This window comes from Coregonus lavaretus, assembly GCF_964263955.1.
Source record: "Coregonus lavaretus genome assembly, chromosome: 37".
Lineage (NCBI taxonomy): Eukaryota > Metazoa > Chordata > Actinopteri > Salmoniformes > Salmonidae > Coregonus > Coregonus lavaretus.
The window spans coordinates 17,569,600-17,588,519 of NC_140024.1; the positions used below are offsets into that span (position 1 = coordinate 17,569,600).

Here is an 18,920-nt window from a genome sequence, read left to right on the forward strand (position 1 = left end):
GACTGGGGGCTCAGGATGTGTAAACGTCAGACAACAGGCATTTTTAGAGCGAATGAGCCAACTCCAAGATTCCCAGGGCGTGAAAAGTGGTGCAGTCGGCCACTCATTTCAAGTACAGTTAGTGGTGGTGTTATTGATGAATGGTGAATGCTGTTTCAGAAATACTTTTAGTTAGTATAATCTAGCAGAGAGAGACAACAGCAACAATTTCATGGATAAACACAGCTACATGTCACCTTATCATATGTGTGAAAGATAAATGTTTGGATTCTGTCATTTTGACCGCATGGTACTACAATCTATGTGCAAGTTATGCCTTTTGTATCTTGCAGGCCGATTCAGTATGTATTTAGTTTGAGACAATTTTCATCAAGTTTCATCATGTGTGAAAAAATGTTTCCTTGGTCCTTCACACGGTGGTGCTGCTGTCATCACTTTTGGAAACCACAAAGACTTGTTAAATACAGTCTATGGTTGCATGCAAACACAAACTCTTTGGGTGGGGGCTGGGGGTACAGTATCATGAATCAGTCTTAGAATTAGAGACAGTGGTAGGGCCTATCTCTGTTCATCTAGTTGTAGCTCAATTGGTAGAGCATGGCGCTTGCAACACCAGGGTTGTAGGTTCGTTTCCCACGGGGGGCCAGTATGAAAATTTATGGACTCACTAACTGTAAGTCGCTCTGGATAAGAGTGTCGGCTAAATGACTAAAATGTAAAAATCTACCTAAAGCATGGACCGCTATTTGCCTATAGAAGGCAGAGAGAGACTGCCAGACTAAGGTTGGAGGGAATGAACTATAGAGAGACACAGTGAGCCTCCTGATACAGAACACATTGATATGCGTAGAGCCCCGTGAAAAGGTTTTCTGGGCAGAGTGAGAGAAGGCAGGGCAATATGTTCTGAAAACGGGACAAAATTTGCCAGATATTTTATTTGATACAGTACATAGGCCTATGTGTAGTTGTCGTACTCTGTACATCGTATTTCATCTTATTCGCTCTACATGTTCTCTATCAGATAATATTATCAAGACTATTCCCCCATGCAATTAAACGCCCACATTCAGGTTCATGGCCATACAGATAATATGATTTGACTTCCCGTTCACTGTTGCCCCAGAGCTTTCCTTTAGCTGTCATTCATCCCGTGGATCCATGTCTTGAACAAAGTGGACCTGACAGCCTGAATTTCCATTGAACCATGCATTCATATTTTCTCATCATGTGCACTCTCTTGACTGCACATGTTTGCACCCTGCCCTCCTACGTCAAACCTGTCTTCCTGCTTTCACGTGGCTCAGCCATGGCTATACTGTTTTCATGGAAAACAGTTATGGCGAGACAAGATGCAGCTCTCACAGTAGAAGGGAAATATTGTCCAGATGTACTGATACAGATTTTCTCCAGACAGTCAATTATTGCATACAAATGTATACATGTAGCCTACATCACTACGTGAGATCCTCCCTGGCCCATCAACCCAGACACATCACCTCTTCAGCCATTCCAACATCAGTGACAAATACAGTGCTCTTCAATTAGCTCCCTCCACGTAGTCTGCTCAACAGTCGCATGCTTATTGTGGAATCTGATCTAGACAGTTGGCCAACATGGTTACACCACCACCACCACTGCCATCATTTTCTCGATGTATGTTTTTTTAGATGCTATGTTTACAGTAAGATATATTTCTTAACCTTTGTTTTACACGAGTCTACTTCTTATATAAAGGTGACAGACAGGTGTTCAGTGTTTATCGAATAGGTTCCAATGGATCCATGGGGAGAATAGAAGCTTAATTCTGGTTGTCACATGGGTGATAGATGCAGAGGAACCGAATGAAAAGCAGGTTTTCTGATAATCAGATGGGTGAGCATAGCTTTCCTCCCCCATAATAGAGGACTCTTCAAAAAGGGCTCTGACAAAAGACACTCTCCTGCTGAAAGAGAGATGCATACACTCAGTCTTCTTAATTAACATCTCCGCTACACGTGAATCACAGTTGCAGGTATACAAAAAACATTGACAATGTAGCACAAAGAATCTATGACCATACCAAACAATTAAACATCATTTTCAAACCTTTGCATAGTAGTGCAAATGTACATAATTTTTACCAGTCTGTTCCTATTATTAATTAGTCTAGACAATATTTCCCTGTTTTTTTTTGGACAGTGAAGCTAAAACGTTTAATTTGGCTCTATACTCCAGTGTTTGGGATTTGAGATGAAATGTTTTATAAAGTATGAGGCCTTAGCACAGAATGTCACATTTTATGTGAGGGTATTTTCATACATATCTGTTTTACCATTTAGAAATGTCAGCACTTTATGTCTCTAGTCCCCCCATTTGAAGGTGTCATAAGTATTTGGACAAATTCCCTTTTAGTGTATTAAATGTAGTCAAAGTTTTAGTATTTGGTCCCATTTTCCTAGCACGCAATGACTACATCAAGCTTGTGTCTAACAAACTTGTTGGATGCATTTGCAGTTTGTTTTGGTTGTGTTTCAGATTATTTACCGGCCAATAGAAATTAATGGTAAATAATGTATTGTGTCATTTTGGAGTCACTTTTATTATAAATACGAATATAATATGTTTCTGAACACTTCTACATTAATGTGGATGTTACCATGATTACGGATAATCATGAATGAATCGTGAATAGTGATGAGTTAGAAAGTTACTGATGCACAAAGATCATGCCCCAAAAACAAGATATTTGGTATGATATTTATTATTATTCACACCAAGCACACATCAAATTCCACATGGAAATGGTTAATTGGCCACAACATCAACATTTTGCAATGGCCATCTCATCTCAATCTTGAAACCCATTGAAAACTTGTGGTTTGAATTGAAGAGGGCAGTCCATAAGCGCAGACGAAGGATATCAAGGATCTTGATGGATTCTGTATGGAGTAATGGTCTAAGATCTTTCCCAATGTGTTCTCCAATATTTTAGAAAAAGGCTCAGTGCCGTTGTTCTAGTAAGGTGAGGTATTGAAAGGTATTGAAAACAGAGGCGTAAATAATTTTGTCCCCTACCTTTTTGAGAAAAAAAAATATTACTTGTTAAACAAAAACCCTTTCTCTGATAATATAATTTCCTAATTATTTCCCCAGTATTTTAAATATTTTTTATTTTAATTTTTTCTTCTCATCTTTATCAAGGGTGTCAATCATTTCGGACCCCACTGTATGTATTAAAATACCCTAAAATAAAATGTGTCATTTTGTACTTGTCACGCCCTGGCTCTGGGGACTCTTAAATGTTGAGCCAGGGTGTGTAGTGTCTATGTTTTGTTTTCTATGTGTTTCTTTCTAGATCGTTTATTTCTATGTTGGCCAGGGTGGTTCCCAATTAGAGACAGCTGTGGCTCGTTGTCTCTGATTGGGAACCATACTTAGGCAGCCTGTTTTGCACTTGTGTTTTGTGGGATCTTGTTCCGTGTAGGTTTGTGTTTATGACCGAGGACTTCACGTTTCGTTTTGTTGTTTTGTTATTGTTAATAGTACTCAATAAAAGATGTACGCATTTCACGCTGCGCCTTGGTCCACTCATTACGATGATCGTGACAGTACTATCACCTTCAAATACATAATGTATGTATGGGAGTGTATGTTCCATTACTGTTTATTCTCATTCCCTTTCTTCCATGCATTGTATCATAATAAGGAAATTCATTAATGTGGTAGAATTAAGAAATTAGAAATTGTAAGTTAAACATCTGGTGAGAGAATCAGTTGAGTGAAGCAGTGTTACATGATTTTAATAACACACCTTAAACTAGAATTCAATTCTCATCTGTCCTTATATACTGAGGCCAAATTGACTGAAAGGATGTGAAGGAGGGTAGAGGAGAGAAAGTGGGGGTCAATGGGTAGCGATGAACAGGATCAGAGTCCAGTAATCCCCATGCAGACCCTCCTAAAATGAGAATCTCTCTCAGCCCCTGGCTCACTCTCATCATCCTCACCTCCTCTGACTGACCTCTCACATGCGCTAGGTTTAAGACAAGCTTGAGCTTTTCTGGAAATTGATGTGAGAAAGTCTGGTAAACAGAGGGGCATTAAAGAAGGGGCCGGGGGGGGGGGGGGGGGGTACCAATTATGTGTCAAATGTTTCCCTTCAATCAAAACATTTGACAGATGAAAAGAGAGGTTTGAGCAACTAGTCAATAAACTGATCTTTGAATCCATTTTTCAATGCTTGGCAAAAATTCTACCAAACAAATCTTTTAAATGTCTTCAGTGTGAAGGTCATGGTAGTCATGCAATCTTCTCTGACATGGTGACTCACACCTCAGCCTGGTTGTTGCCGATGTGGAAGAGATGAGGGAGGCACAGATTAAGTAAATCTCATGCTGTGCAATAATCCTTCTCTCCAATCTCAATGCATCTCAAAAGGCTCATCCCTTCAAGGTGCTAAACCAGGACATCACAGTTGTCTGAAATCTGGGTCTTCTCAATGTCAACTCACAATGTTACCATGCATTTATCACAAGGGTGTCTGTTGTCCACACAAAGACATCAGCGATTAAATCTGATTGCACCCTGACCCATCATTGCATTGCCAATAAAGGAGTCAACATAGGCCCTTATTTCAGTTTGCTTTATATTTTGATAGACTAAGATTTTGAACCAAATTCAACTTGCAGTAATCTATCCAGTCCAGACAAAGGTCCATGCAATTGAAAGACAAAATGAAACCTGACGCGAACCAATAAGAGCGTAAATGAACTTGAATGAGGGGATAATGATGAATATGCTGTCTTGCATTATACCGGATACTGATCATTAGACTGTATGAAGATGGTCCAGGCTCCATGGCTACTTTAGAGAACATGAAAACACACAAGGCTTCATAGTTATATTGGCTGGAGTGTAGAGGGACTGAGCTCCTTAACTACATTAGACATCATAGTGATGGATCTGACATTGAATTGTAAGTACGTATATTTGAATGGGCCAGGTCTCATATTGAGTTTCCCACAGACAGGATGTGATGTTGTGAATGTGAATATGGCTGCTGTTTCCAAAGGATAATTGACAGAAAAATGTGTGCTCTGTACATTAAAAAAATATGTCAAATATGTCAGGCTGCTTACATTTACATTACATTTACATTTTAGTCATTTAGCAGACGCTCTTATCCAGAGCGACTTACAGTTAGTGAAAACATATTTGTTTTATACTGCCCCCCCGTGGGAATCGAACCCACAACCCTGGCGTTGCAAACGCCATGCTCTATCAACTGAGCTACATCCCTGCCGGCCATTCCCTCCCCTAACCTGGACGACGCTGGGCCAATTGTGCGCCGCCCATGAGTCTCCCGGTCGCGGCCGGCGGCGACAGAGCCTGAATTCGAACCAGGATCTCTAGTGGCACAGTTAGCACTGCGATGCAGTGCCTTAGACCACTGCGCCACTCAGGAGTACTACCTATTGGTAAACCTATTGGCAAAATATGAACTTTTAAGATTGTTTTATTATATTTATTTGCTAATGTAAAAAAAAAAGTGCAAGTGAGGGTGGCTTGTGTGAGAACCTAATCAGCTAAACAGTATACTATAGAAGGCTTCACAAAAATATTTCCTATAACTATAATAATTTCTGGGATATTACTGGATTCCTGGCCTCATTACTGCACTTTTCCCACCACAAACTGAAGAGAGGTCAAATCATATCCATCCCCTCAGACTATCTATACTAATTAGGCTACACATGAAACCATACCTCATTCCTAGATAGACACCCAGCCCGATCCTCAGATCTCTGTATCCCCTCACTTACGGAGGTCCTAGACCTCTCATGTAACACACACACAAATCCTCCCAAATATTGTGTAGCCTACAACTGTATACAGGCTACCTTGCACAGAACACTTCACGCAACCAGTATTTAACTATTTTCCACTAATCCGGCTAAAACTGGCTCTTTTCCAATTCAGTCAGAGGTAGAAGTGAATTGGGCTGCTGAGTAGCCTCTTTGCACATGCTCTAATTAGATGGGTATTTGAGACGCACAAAGCAGCGCGTGGTCAGTCTTGTTTACCGGCAGACATGGCTAGCCTACGTCAGTCTCTCAGTCTAGTGACCGAGGAGTGGAGGTAGAGACAAAGACCAATAAAGCAGGAGCGGTTGCGTGAGAATGTCTGAATAAAAGATTAGTCATGTGTTGCACTTATTTTTCCAATAGGAAACCCTCATTATTTGCACTTTTAATGCAATTACTAACAGTGTGAGCTTGTAAACACAAGAATTGCTCATAAGATCCACATCATTATTATAATACGACCAGTGTTCATTAACACCTTTATGATGTTGTACCAAGCCCCCTTAGGAACATAACGCCCCCGCTCCCTCAGGTTCGTCATACAGTAGCCTAACACGTGTGACTGGGTCCTGGAGTTTTTCAGGAAGTACAGTGTATTCTGAAAGTATTCAGACCCCTTGAATTTTTCCAAATTTTGTTATGTTACAGCCTTCTAAATTTGATTAAATTGTTTTTTCCCTCATCAATCTACACACAATACCCCATAATGACAAAGCAAAAACAGGTTATTAGACATTTTTGTAAATGTATTAAAAATAAAAAAACGGAAATATCACATTTACATAAGTATTCAGACCCTTTACTCAGTACTTTGTTGGAGCACCTTTGGCAGCAATTACAGCCTTGAGTCTTCTTGGGTATGATGCTACAAGCTTGGCACACCTGTATTTGGGGAGTTTCTCCCATTCCTCTCTGCAGATCCTCTCAAGCTGTGTCAGGTTGGATGGGGAGCGTTGCTGCACAGCTATTTTCAGGTCTCTCCAGAGATGTTCGATTGGGTTCAAGTCCAGGCTCTGGCTGAGCCACTCAAGGACATTCAGAGACTTGTCCCGAAGCCACTCCTACATTGTCTTGGCTGTGTGCTTAGGGTCGTTGTCCTGTTGGAAGGTAAACCTTCGCCCCAGTCTGAGGTCCTAATCGCTCTGGAGCATGTTTTCATCAAGGATCTCTCTGTACTTTGCTCCGTTCATCTTTGCCTCGATCCTGACTAATCTCCCAGTCCCTGCCGCTGAAAAATATCCCCACAGCATGATGCTGCCACCACTGTGCTTCACCGTAGGGATGGTGCCAGGTTTCCTCCAGACGTGATACTTGGCATTCAGGCCAAAGAGTTCAATCTTGGTTTCATCAGACCATAGAATCTTGTTTCTCATGGTCTGAGAGTCTTTAGGTGCCTTTTGGCAAACTCCAAGTGGGCTGTCATCTGTCTTTTACTGAGGAGTGACTTCTGTCTGGCCACACTACCATAAAGGCCTGATTGGTGGAGTGCTGCAGAGATGGTTGTCCTTCTGGAAGGTTCTCCCATCTCCACAGAGGAACTCTGGAGCTCTGTCATAGTGACCATGGGTTGTTTGTCACCTCCCTGACCAAGGCCCTTCTCCCCTGATTGTTCAGTTTGGCCGGGCGGCCAGCTCTAGGAAGAGTCTAGGTGGTTCCAAACTTCTTCCATTTAATGATGGAGGCCACTGTGTTCTTGGGGACCTTCAATGCTGCAGAAATGTTTTGGTACCCTTCCCCAGATCTGTGCCTCGACACAATCCTGTCTCGGAGCTCTACGGACAATTCCTTCGACCTCATGGCTTGGTTTTTGCTCTGACATGCACTGTCAACTGTTGGACCTTATATAGACAAGTGTGTGCCTTACCAAATCATATCCAATCAATTGAATTTACCACAGGTGGACTCCAATCAAGTTGTAGAAACATCTCAAGGATGATCAATGGAAACAGGATGCACCTGAGCTCAATTTCGTGTCTCATAGCAAAGGGTTTGAATACTTATGTAAATAAGGTATTTCTGTTTTTTATTTTTAATAAATGTGCAAAAATGTCTAAAAACGTGTTTTCGCTTTGTCATTATGGGGTATTGTGTGTAGATTGCTGAGGATTATTTTATTTTTTAAATCCATTTTAGAATAACACTGTAACGTAACAAAATGTGGAAAAAGTCAAGGGGTCTGAATACTTTCCAAAGGCACTGACTGCGATGGGAAGCGGGGCAGGAGTATCTGTCACCACTATTTAATATACTCTTAGTTACATTAATGTTTGGTCTTTTCTGTGGCCTTTACTCAACAGGAGTCTTTCAAAACGTTCTCTAACCACAGTCAAAAGAGAACAAGTGGAAGACTACAATGACTAATTGTACAACAAACAAATGTGAAAATGTCAAGGTCTACAACAGGTCACGTTTTGTGAGTGCCGTATAGATAGATTTTGGAAGCCGCAAAACTGTCCAGACGCGGGGAGCTGTCCATTATGCTGTGGTGCTGAAATTGTTATAAGGATGAGTAGTTGGGATTGTGTGGTTTTTCTTTATTTTTACTATTTTCTACATGTAGAATAATAGTGAAGACATCAAAACTATGAAATAACACATATGGAATCATGTATTAACCAAAAAAGTCTTAAACAAATCAAAATATATTTATAATTTGAGATTCTTCAAATAGCCATCCTTTCCCTTGATGACAGCTTTCCACATGCTTGGCATTCTCTCAACCAGCTTCATGAGGTAGTCACCTGGAATGCATTTCAATTAACAGATGTTCCTTCTTAAAAGTTCATTTGTGAAATGTATTTCCTTCTTAATGTGTTTATGCCAATCAGTTGTGTTGTGACAAGGTGTGTGTGTGTGTGTGGGGGGGGGGGGGGGGGGTATACAGAAGATAGCGCTATTTGGTATAAGACCAAGTCAAGCGCTATGATGAAACTGGCTCTCATGAGGACCGCCACAGGAATAGAAGACCCAGAGTTACCTCTGCTGCAGAGGATAAGTTTAGAGTTACCAGCCTCAGAAATTGCAGCCCAAATAAATGCTTCACAGAGTTCAAGTAACAGACACATCTCAACATCAATTGTTCAGAGGATTCTGTGTGAATCAGGCCTTCATGGTCGAATTGCTGCAAAGAAACCACTACTAAATGACACCAATAAGAAGAAGAGACTTGCTTGGGCCAAGAAACACGAGCAATCGACATTAGACCGGTGGAAATTTGTCCTTTGGTCTGGAGTCCAAATTTGAGATTTTTTGTTCCAACCGCCGTGGCTTTGTGAGACACGGTGTGGGTGAATGGATGATCTCTGCATGTGTATTTCCCACTGTAAAGCATGGAGGAGGAGGTGTTATGGTGTGGGGGTGCTTTGCTGGTGACACTGTCTGTGATTTATTTCAAATTCAAGGCACACTTAACCAGCATGGCTACCACTGCATTCTGCAGCGATACGCCTTCCCATCTGGTTTGGGTTTAGTGGGACTATCATTTGTTTTTCAACAGGACAATGACCCAACACACCTCCAGGCTGTGTATGGGCTATTTTACCAAGAAGGAGAGTGATGGAGTGCTGCATCAGATGACCTGGCCTCCAAAATCCCCCGACCTCAATCAAATAGCGATGGTTTGGGATGAGTCGGACCGCAGAGTGAAGGAAAAGCAGCCAACAAGTGCTCAGCATATGTGGGAACTCTTTCAAGACTGTTGGAAAAGCATTCCAGGTGAAGCTGGTTGATAGAATGCCAAGAGTGTGCAAAGCTGTCAGCAAGGCAAAGGGTGGCTATTTGAAGAATCTCAAATAGAAAATATATTTTAATTTGTTTAACACTTTTTTGGTTACTACATGATTCAACATGTGTTATTTCATTGTTTTGATGTCTTCACTATTATTCTACAATGTAGAATATAGTAAAAATAAAGAAAAACCCTTGAATGAGTAGGTGTTCTAAAACTTTTGACCGGTACTGTATATGATATGATATCGATATAAAAACCCTTAGACCTGGGATGTTTTGTTGTTGGTGAAGGCTGTATGATAGGCTTCTCTTGTGTCAATTAGCAAGGGATCACAACTACACCAACAGTGCCTCATTATTATAGGGTACTGATTCCCTTCATAAAAGTAAATATTTTGTACACATCAGTGTGTGACATTATCGTGAGGTTAGTTTTATAACCATTACCATGTTACATTTAGGCATTTAGTGTTGATACTCCTTATTTTCCGCGTAGTCCTGACACGTGCACTCCTCCTCCCCCCACCCCATCCCCACCCCCTCCTTCCACTCAGTGTTCATAAATACTGAGGCGCCTTGTGCTTTGAGTGAGAGACTCATAGGTATATCATAGCCGTTACAGCGGTAGTGGGCTGCCTTACTTATTCTCACTCAAACATATTAATCAAAGAACTTTGACATGTATTCAAACAAGATTGACGGGCCGCGCAGAGGAAGGTCTTTCGACTCTATGAGTTCTTCATTGCATACGTGTTACGAAGAAAAGCAACTGAATAATGAGGTAAATTATATTTATATTGTAAGTAAATAATAACTGGCTAAGCTAAACGAAATTATTTTTCATGCAACAATACAAATTAACAGTTATTTTACGTTGAATTGTGACTTGTCTTTGGGTGTCATTAATAAGCTTTTGTCAAAGGCTTGAATAATCAAACATAAAGCATTTACTTTTGTTGCGCCAATCTGTAATCTTAACCTCCACTTCATTAGTTCATTTATTTATGTTCACCTCTGGTTAGGTTTAGCTAGCTCTCTTACTGGTGCCATAAACCACCTAAATCTGGAGACAAATGAGATGCGTAGCCTACGTCATACAATAAGGAGGTCATTGCAAGACACATTATTGTTAAGTGAAATAAAGGATCACGCATTCATAACTTTTCAGAACGCTCACACCGCAGACCTTCGCAGACATCCGACTAGATTAAAGAAAGTTAATTTGTCTGTGTTCACAACGAGCCACAGCATCTAGATTTAGGCATATCACTGAGATATAAACTAAAACCATGCACGTAATTGATAAGCATTTGCGAGTTTGTGTACAACATGTTGATTTTAATGGTATTTCCTGTGAGTTGATGTACATTTAATTTAGCTTAATTAGCCTATTCCAAAAATGCTTCAAATATTCTGATGATCGGCATAGACTGGCCCCAAAAACCACTTGGCATTAACTGAAATCACACCGACAAAATCAACAATTTGAACACCTAAAGATGATAAGAGAATACATTTACATTTTACATTTTAGTCATTTAGCAGACGCTCTTATCCAGAGCGACTTACAGTTAGTGAGTGCATACATTTTCATACTGGCCCCCCGAGGGAAACAAACCCACAACCCTGGCGTTGCAAGCACCATGCTCTACCAACTGAGCTACAGGGGATCCTACGGATATGTTCCCTTGATGGATTTATTGCTGCGCTGAAAGTAGCCATCTATAATCCCGCGTTGGATTTGGATTGGAGAGGGCTATCATTCGTCACCAAATGCGATTACTCCTGCAGATCTCTTTACAATGAGACAGACACAACTCAGCATGGTCAAAATAAATTTTGCCTACCGGATTTTTTTGGGGGACAGTTTAACGCTTCCAATCTATAGGCTAATTAAGTGTGTGGTAAATATTTAGACCTAACAACATCAGTCTAAATTATTATCTTATTATTTTGTCCCTATATCTTTTTATTTATTGCGTCTGAGCGCGGCCCAGTGTTGTCGCTGTCCAGTGCTGAAATCTCGAAGTACCCTGATTAGGCGGAGTATTCAGTTTGCATTCAGCTGCAATGAATACTTGTGATTGTTTACTCTTCATTTACACTTTGGTGAGCTTTGGCTGTGTAAATACATTTTTTGATTTAGGTGCCCTTTCTTTGTGAGGCTAGCAAACTCTAGTTCAAATACGGCTCTTACGCACAGGATATTGAACAAATCCGTGGGCCTATCAGTCCATCTAAAACGCCCCTTGCCCTTTCAAACAAATTTGTCGTCGGAGGTGATGTGCTTTTCCAAAACAATTAACTTCCTGTTCAGCCTTGATAAATGGTGTAGCATAACCCAAAACACAGCCAAATCCTTACTTTCCACAAATAGGCCTAGCCAGCTCCGAGGTTTGTTTTTCATAAATATTTTCCCTCTCTTTTCCCAACAGATTAAAAAATGTACCTTCACCAAGATCGACGAGAACAAGGACAACAAGAGTTCAATTTGGGAGAATGGTCGCTCTTTAGAAAAGGGTCGCGCGGCCATCGCCTTCTCCCTCAAGAATGAAGTTGGCGGGCTCGTTAAGGCGCTAAAACTTTTTCAAGTAAGGTTTAATATTTTAAAGTAGGCTAGCATATACCAAACGGGTGATGGTAGACACCAGTGTTGGGAAGTAGTGAACTACATGTAATTCAACTAGTAATTTAACTACAGTTTGCAGTGGTTTGGTGGTAGTTGAACTCAATTCAAATCTTGGGAGTATTTTCAGAAGTGAATAACTTTTTTTGCCATGTAGAGGTGTAGCTAACTACTGGAACTACACACTACCTTTTTTCCAAAAATAAAATATGGGTGAAGTAATTTCCTTTCTTTTTCAGCATCTGACTTGCCTAATTCTCACTTGAAACATAGTTTTTGTGTTTAATAGGCTAAATTGAACATTCCGTTAACATCCGACTCCAGAGTGATCTGTTCATGCAACTTGTAGTCTATGACATTTCAGATTTAGATATGATCATTTATCACGAAGTAGTTTGGACTAGTTAACTAATTTAGTTAAGTAAACTATATTTTTCTTAAGGTTAGCTTTAGTGTAGCTTAACTTCTTCCAGTGTGAAGTAATTGGTAGCTTAGTAAACTATATTTTCAGAGTAGCTTCCCCAACACCGGTAGAGACATAATCATGTACATCAAGATAAATGACATCACTTTAAATGTCTTGTTATTATTATCATCACCAGGAGAACCACGTCAACCTTGTTCACATCGAGTCCCGAAAATCAAGGCGGCGCGGCTCAGAGTTTGAGATCTTTGTTGACTGTGACAGCGGCCATGAGCAACTCAAGGAGCTCACTGAGCTGCTACGAAAGCACGCCGCCAACGTAGTTGATATGGACCATGACCAGTCTGACAATTCCAGCCTGCCTGAAGAAGGTAGGCCTAGCTGCTACTTTTGAAATGATTTCAGAGTCCCTAAAGTCTAGCCTCGTAGGCCTATTACCTATTACCAGACTGATTACGGCAGCGAAAGAGAGACTTCCGGATTGTTGTACGAGGTTACTAAAGGGTCAGTGCTATCCGGAATCCTTGGGACGTCCCTACCCTAAACCCTAACCTTAACCCCTACCCTTACTCGAACCATAACCATATCCGTACCTACCCATAACCCTTACCTTAACCATTTAAAATGTAAACTTCAGTGGGGTAGGGATGTCCCAAGGATCCCAGATAGGTCTGACCATGACTAAAATCTAGTGTAGAGGCCATCCCAGATCATCCCATGTTTTTTTTTGTTTCAGACACTGAAGATATTCCCTGGTTCCCAAAGAAAATCTCAGACCTGGACATGTGTGCTAACCGTGTCTTGATGTATGGCTTAGACCTGGATGCTGATCACCCAGTAGGCATACCTTTTAATATGCTCTGGTCAATGACGTCACATTCTAGTTGCAAGCCTGTCTGACCATAGATATTCTATAATTATTTTACAATGTTCTTTTTTTAACGACTGTGGCAGTCACACTCCTTTTGTAATTTTTGAGCTTTTATTGAAGAGATAGAACAGTGTTGGAAAGACAGGTAAGATGGGGGGAGTCAAAGGGCAGTGGGCCTGATTTGAATCCATGCCGACTCTGGTATACATGTGTGCCGTGGTCAGCGGCTTAGACCGCTAGACCACCATAGGCCACGAGATATCCATTCAATGAATTAACTTAATTATAGGATCTCTATGTCTCAGACTCTCACTGACCTACTGAAACAGGAGACAAACCTGTAACAATGTTACAACTATCAAAGCCAGTTAGAACTACACTGACTGTATTAGAGTGGCAGATGGAGGATTAGACTAATACCTCTATTGTGATAAATGGCACACTTACGGAACAGCCACTCAGTAAGATAGTGCATCAGTTGCTGTCACACCTCAATGACTTACAGTTGAAGTCGGAAGTTTACATACACTTAGGTTGGAGTCATTAAAACTCGTTTTTCAACCACTCCACAAATGTCTTGTTAACAAACTATAGTTTTGGCAAGTCGGTTAGGACATCTACTTTGTGCATGATACAAGTAATTTTTCCAACAATTGTTTACAGACAGATTATTTCACTTATAATTCACTGTATCACAATTCCAGTGGGTCAGAAGTTTACATACACTAAGTTGACTGTGCCTTTAAACAGCTTGGATAATTCCAGAAAATGATGTCACGGCTTTAGAAGCTTCTGATAGGCTAATTGACATCATTTGAGTCAATTGGAAGTGTACCTGTGGATGTATTTCAAGGCCTACCTTCAAACTCAGTGCCTATTTGCTTGACATCATGGGAAAATGAAAAGAAATCAGCCAAGACCTCAGAAAAAATATTGTAGACATCCACAAGTCTGGTTCATCCTTAGGAGCAATTTCCAAACGCCTGAAGGTACCACATACATCTGTACAAACAATAGTACGCAAGTATAAACACCATGGGACCACGCAGCCATCATACCGCTCAGGAAGGAGACGCGTTCTGTCTCCTAGAGATGAACGTACTTTGGTGCGAAAAGTGCAAATCAATCCCAGAACAACAGCAAAGGACCTTATGAAGATGCTGGACGAAACAGGTACAAAATGATTTATATCCGCAGTAAAACGAGTCCTATATTGACATAAACTGAAAGGCCGCTCAGCAAGGAAGAAGCCACTGCTCCAAAACCGCCATAAAAAAGCCAGACTACGGTTTGCAACTGCACATGGGGACAAAGATTGTACTTTTTGGAGAAATGTCCTCTGGTCTGATTAAACAAAAATAGAACTGTTTGGCCATAATGACCATCGTTATGTAAACACCATCCCAACCATGAAGCACGGGGGTGGCAGCATCATGCTGTGGGGGTGCTTTGCTGCAGGAGGGAATGGTGCACGTCACAAAATAGATGGCATCATGAGGAAGGAAAATTAGGTGGATAGATTGAAGCAACATCTCAAGACATCAGTCAGGAAGTTAAAGCTTGGTCGCAAATGGGTCTTCCAAATGGACAATGACCCCAAGCATACTTCCAAAGTTGTGGCAAAATGGCTTAAGGACAACAAAGTCAAGGTATTGGAGTGGCCATCACAAAGTCTTGACCTCAATCCTATAGAACATGTGTGGGCAGAACTGAAAAAGTGTGTGCGAGCAAGGAGGCCTACAAACCTGGCTCAGTTACACCAGCTCTGTCAGGAGGAATGGGCCAAAATTCACCCAACTTATTGTGGGAAGCTTGTGGAAGGCTACCTGACACTTTTGACCCAAGTTAAACAATTTAAAGGCAATGCTACCAAATACTAATTGAGTGTATGTAAACTTCTGACCCACTGGGAATGTGATGAAAGAAATAAAAGCTGAAATAAATCATTCTCTCTACTATTATTCTGACATTTCACATTCTTAAAATAAAGTGATGATCCTAACTGACCTAAGACAAGGAATTTTTACTAGGATTAAATGTCAGGAATTGTGAAAAACTGAGTTTAAATGTATTTGGCTAAGGTGTATGTAAACTTCTGACTTCAACTGTATCTTTTTTGTCTGCAGGGCTTCAAGGACAACGTCTATCGCAAAAGAAGGAAACATTTTGCTGATCTTGCTATGAGCTACAAACAGTAGGTCATATTATCATGCTATGTGAGATCTGATTTGGAAAGCTATGACATTAATGCTTCAATGTCCTAATGCACACAGGTATAGTTAGACATTTCTACTGTAGCTCCACTCTTTCATTATCTTTCTGTATCTCTCTTTCTTCCTCTCTCTCTCTTTTAGTGGGGAGCCAATTCCGCGTGTCGAGTTCACAGAGGAGGAGGTGAAGACCTGGGGTGTGGTCTATCGGGAGCTCAATAAGCTGTATCCAACCCATGCTTGCCGGGAGTACCTGAATAACCTGCCACTGCTCTCCAAGCACTGTGACTGCAGGGAGGACAACATCCCCCAGCTGGAGGATGTGTCACACTTCCTCAGAGGTGAGACAGGCAGAGTCGGCAACTGTACATGACACCACACAGTCTCATTCAGTCTGATGCTCAGGTTTATCAGCATAATGAAAGTTATTGTAAAATGGAAAGTGTGGATTTAGGGGTATCAAATTAGATGTTGCTGAATGTGTCGTGGCCTTTTACATGAGTAAAAACATATGTGTGCGTGTGTGTGTGTGTGTGTCGTCAGAGCGCACAGGCTTTATCATTCGGCCCGTGGCAGGTTACCTCTCCCCACGAGACTTTCTGGCAGGTCTGGCTTTCCGGGTTTTCCACTGCACTCAGTATGTTCGCCACAGCTCTGACCCTCTCTACACACCTGAGCCGTAAGTACCCTTAACGCATGTTACATTAATAAGGAGAAGTTGGACTTGTAAAATGTTAATTTATTTTCATTGTTGAACACAAATCTATCTGACGTTGAGTAAATCAGTGTGATATTCATAGGGACATAAACATAGCAATATGTCACCGTACCGAAAATAATCATACAGGAACATGGAGTTTCTTTCCATACAGAGAGCCTGTATCACATCCCTAAGCAAACTTAACTCTTACAGCTGATTGCAACTCAAAAGGACATTTTCCACAGCTACAGTCCAGTATGAGATAGATATTCAAAGGTGCATACATAATCATTCATTGATTGTTTCAAAAATAAAATGGAAGAACACTTGGTTACACTGTCACAAAGTTGCACATGCCGCCTACAAGCTTAACAATCAACATATATATGTGTGTGTTTGTGTGCGTTACAGAGACACATGTCATGAGCTGTTGGGTCATGTCCCCCTGCTGGCGGAGCCTAGTTTTGCCCAGTTCTCCCAGGAGATAGGTCTGGCTTCTTTGGGGGCCTCAGACGAGTCTGTCCAGACGCTGGCCACTGTAAGTGCTATTTCCATGACACCAATATCCAAACACTGTGCTTGAATTGAACTGTTTTTCTTGTCTAACTCATATATTTAAACGTTGTTGCCTGTTTTTGTTTTGCAGTGTTACTTTTTCACAGTAGAGTTTGGCCTGTGCAAGCAGGAAGGAAAGATGAGAGCCTACGGCGCAGGACTTCTCTCCTCTATCAGTGAGCTGAAGGTAAAGGCATTTGATATTCATATTCAAACACCATTTCAAGGGTAAAAACACCATCTGATACAAACCAAGAATCCTAAGATACTTTTTTCCCTCATACAGCATGCACTCTCTGGCAATGCAAAGATCATGCCCTTTGACCCCAAGGTCACCTGCAAGCAGGAGTGCATTATCACTACATTCCAAGACGTCTACTTTGTGTCAGAGAGCTTTGAAGAGGCCAAAGTCAAGATGAGGTAGGTTGTTTGTGAACATTCTTGGCTGTTCTGTGGGCTAATAAACTATTCTTTCACCTTTCCAAACCTGGGCTGTGTTATGTTTTCGTCATTATCTGTTCTTATGCACACAGGGAGTTTGCCAAGACCATCAAGCGTCCATTTACAGTGAGGTACAACCCCTACACCCACAGTGTGGACGTGCTGAAGGACACCTCCAGTATCAACAGCATGGTGGAGGATCTGAGACATGAACTGGACATCGTGGGCGACGCCCTACAGCGCCTTAACAAACACTACGCTGTCTGACGTGCCTGCCTGGCCCTCATGCTTGACAAGGGTTGCAAAATTCTGGTAACTTTCCCAACATTTCAAGGTAGTCCAGAAATCCTGGTTGGTGGATCCACAGAATCAGGAGGGAATAAGCAAGAAATCTGATATCCTCCAACCAGGATTTTTTGGAAAACATGGGAATTTTGAGAAAGTTACTGGAATTTTGCAACCATATACCTGACACAGCCCTGTACTGCTGTCTGTAGTTGGCTACCACCTGATCCTTACCAAGCAGCTCGCTGCTCTAATCCTACTCACTGATATCCCCAACTAGCCTTTTACCTACAAAATAAATAATAACTCTTCAAATTCAAATGTTATATTAACTTTATTAAATTAATAACCAGTAGTTTACTTTGAAATTGAATACATTTTTGGGTTTGTCATGTGAATAATGATATTGACTAAGGATGATTAGAATGTGACCGAATCTGACCTTTCCTTGGCTCTTGCTTATAATTACTAATATTCTCTTGTTTTTGATATACTGTATTTCTTTTCTATTGAAAGTTCTCTGTTAATGCAAAAGTAGTCTTATAGATATTGTATTGTACTCTATTGACATAAACCGTTTCAATCAATGTGTGGAGGTAAAGTTACACGCTTGTGTGTATAGTGAGTGACAGTCTATGTACATGTATTATCACATTGCACAAAGCATAGAGATGTGGTAGTATTATATGATTGATTGTGTGTGTGTGTGGATGTGTTTAACTATTCTTGTGGGGACCAGAATAGTAAACAAACACACATTTGTCCAACTGGGGACATTTTGTTGGTCTCCACAAGGTCAAATGCTATTTCTAGGGGGTTTAGGGTTAAGGTTAGAGTTAGGGTTAGGAGCTAAGTTTAGGTTTAGGGTTAAGGTTAGGTTTTTTGGTTAGGGTTTGGGGAAGAGTATGGGTTAGGGTTAGGTTTAGGGTTAGGGAAAATTGGATTTTGAATGGGACTGAATTGTGTGTCCCCACAAGGTTAGCTGTACAAGACTGTGTGTGTGTGCACCTTATTGACCTGCTGCTGTTGACCTCCAGTGGTCTTTCGCATAAGATGTTAAAGGAAGGAATGCATGTGCATGTATCAGTGTTTGAATGATGACATGAATGTACTTCTATTGAAAAATCTTTAATTTGTGTAAATGGATCCCTGGTAAACCGATCCTTGCATTGTTTTGTGTGTGTTAGTCTTTGCACTCTGATAATAACAATCTGGGCCTCTAGCTATGGGGAAAAG

The 18,920-nt window shown here is 41.0% G+C and overlaps 1 protein-coding gene across 1 annotated transcript; it reads left to right on the forward strand.

Annotated features, from left to right (window-relative positions):
• Nucleotides 1-10,251: 10,251 nt before the first annotated feature.
• Nucleotides 10,252-17,666, forward strand: LOC311111217 (tryptophan 5-hydroxylase 1-like; the record flags this gene model as incomplete). The annotated part of the gene is made up of 11 exons (XM_084153929.1): nucleotides 10,252-10,353; nucleotides 12,008-12,163; nucleotides 12,801-12,993; nucleotides 13,359-13,459; nucleotides 15,620-15,687; nucleotides 15,848-16,044; nucleotides 16,247-16,382; nucleotides 16,815-16,941; nucleotides 17,050-17,145; nucleotides 17,245-17,378; nucleotides 17,492-17,666. The coding sequence occupies 11 exons, from the start codon at nucleotides 10,252-10,254 to the stop codon at nucleotides 17,664-17,666; spliced, it is 1,485 nt and encodes a 494-aa protein (XP_084010055.1).
• Between the last annotated feature and the right edge of the window lie 1,254 nt (nucleotides 17,667-18,920).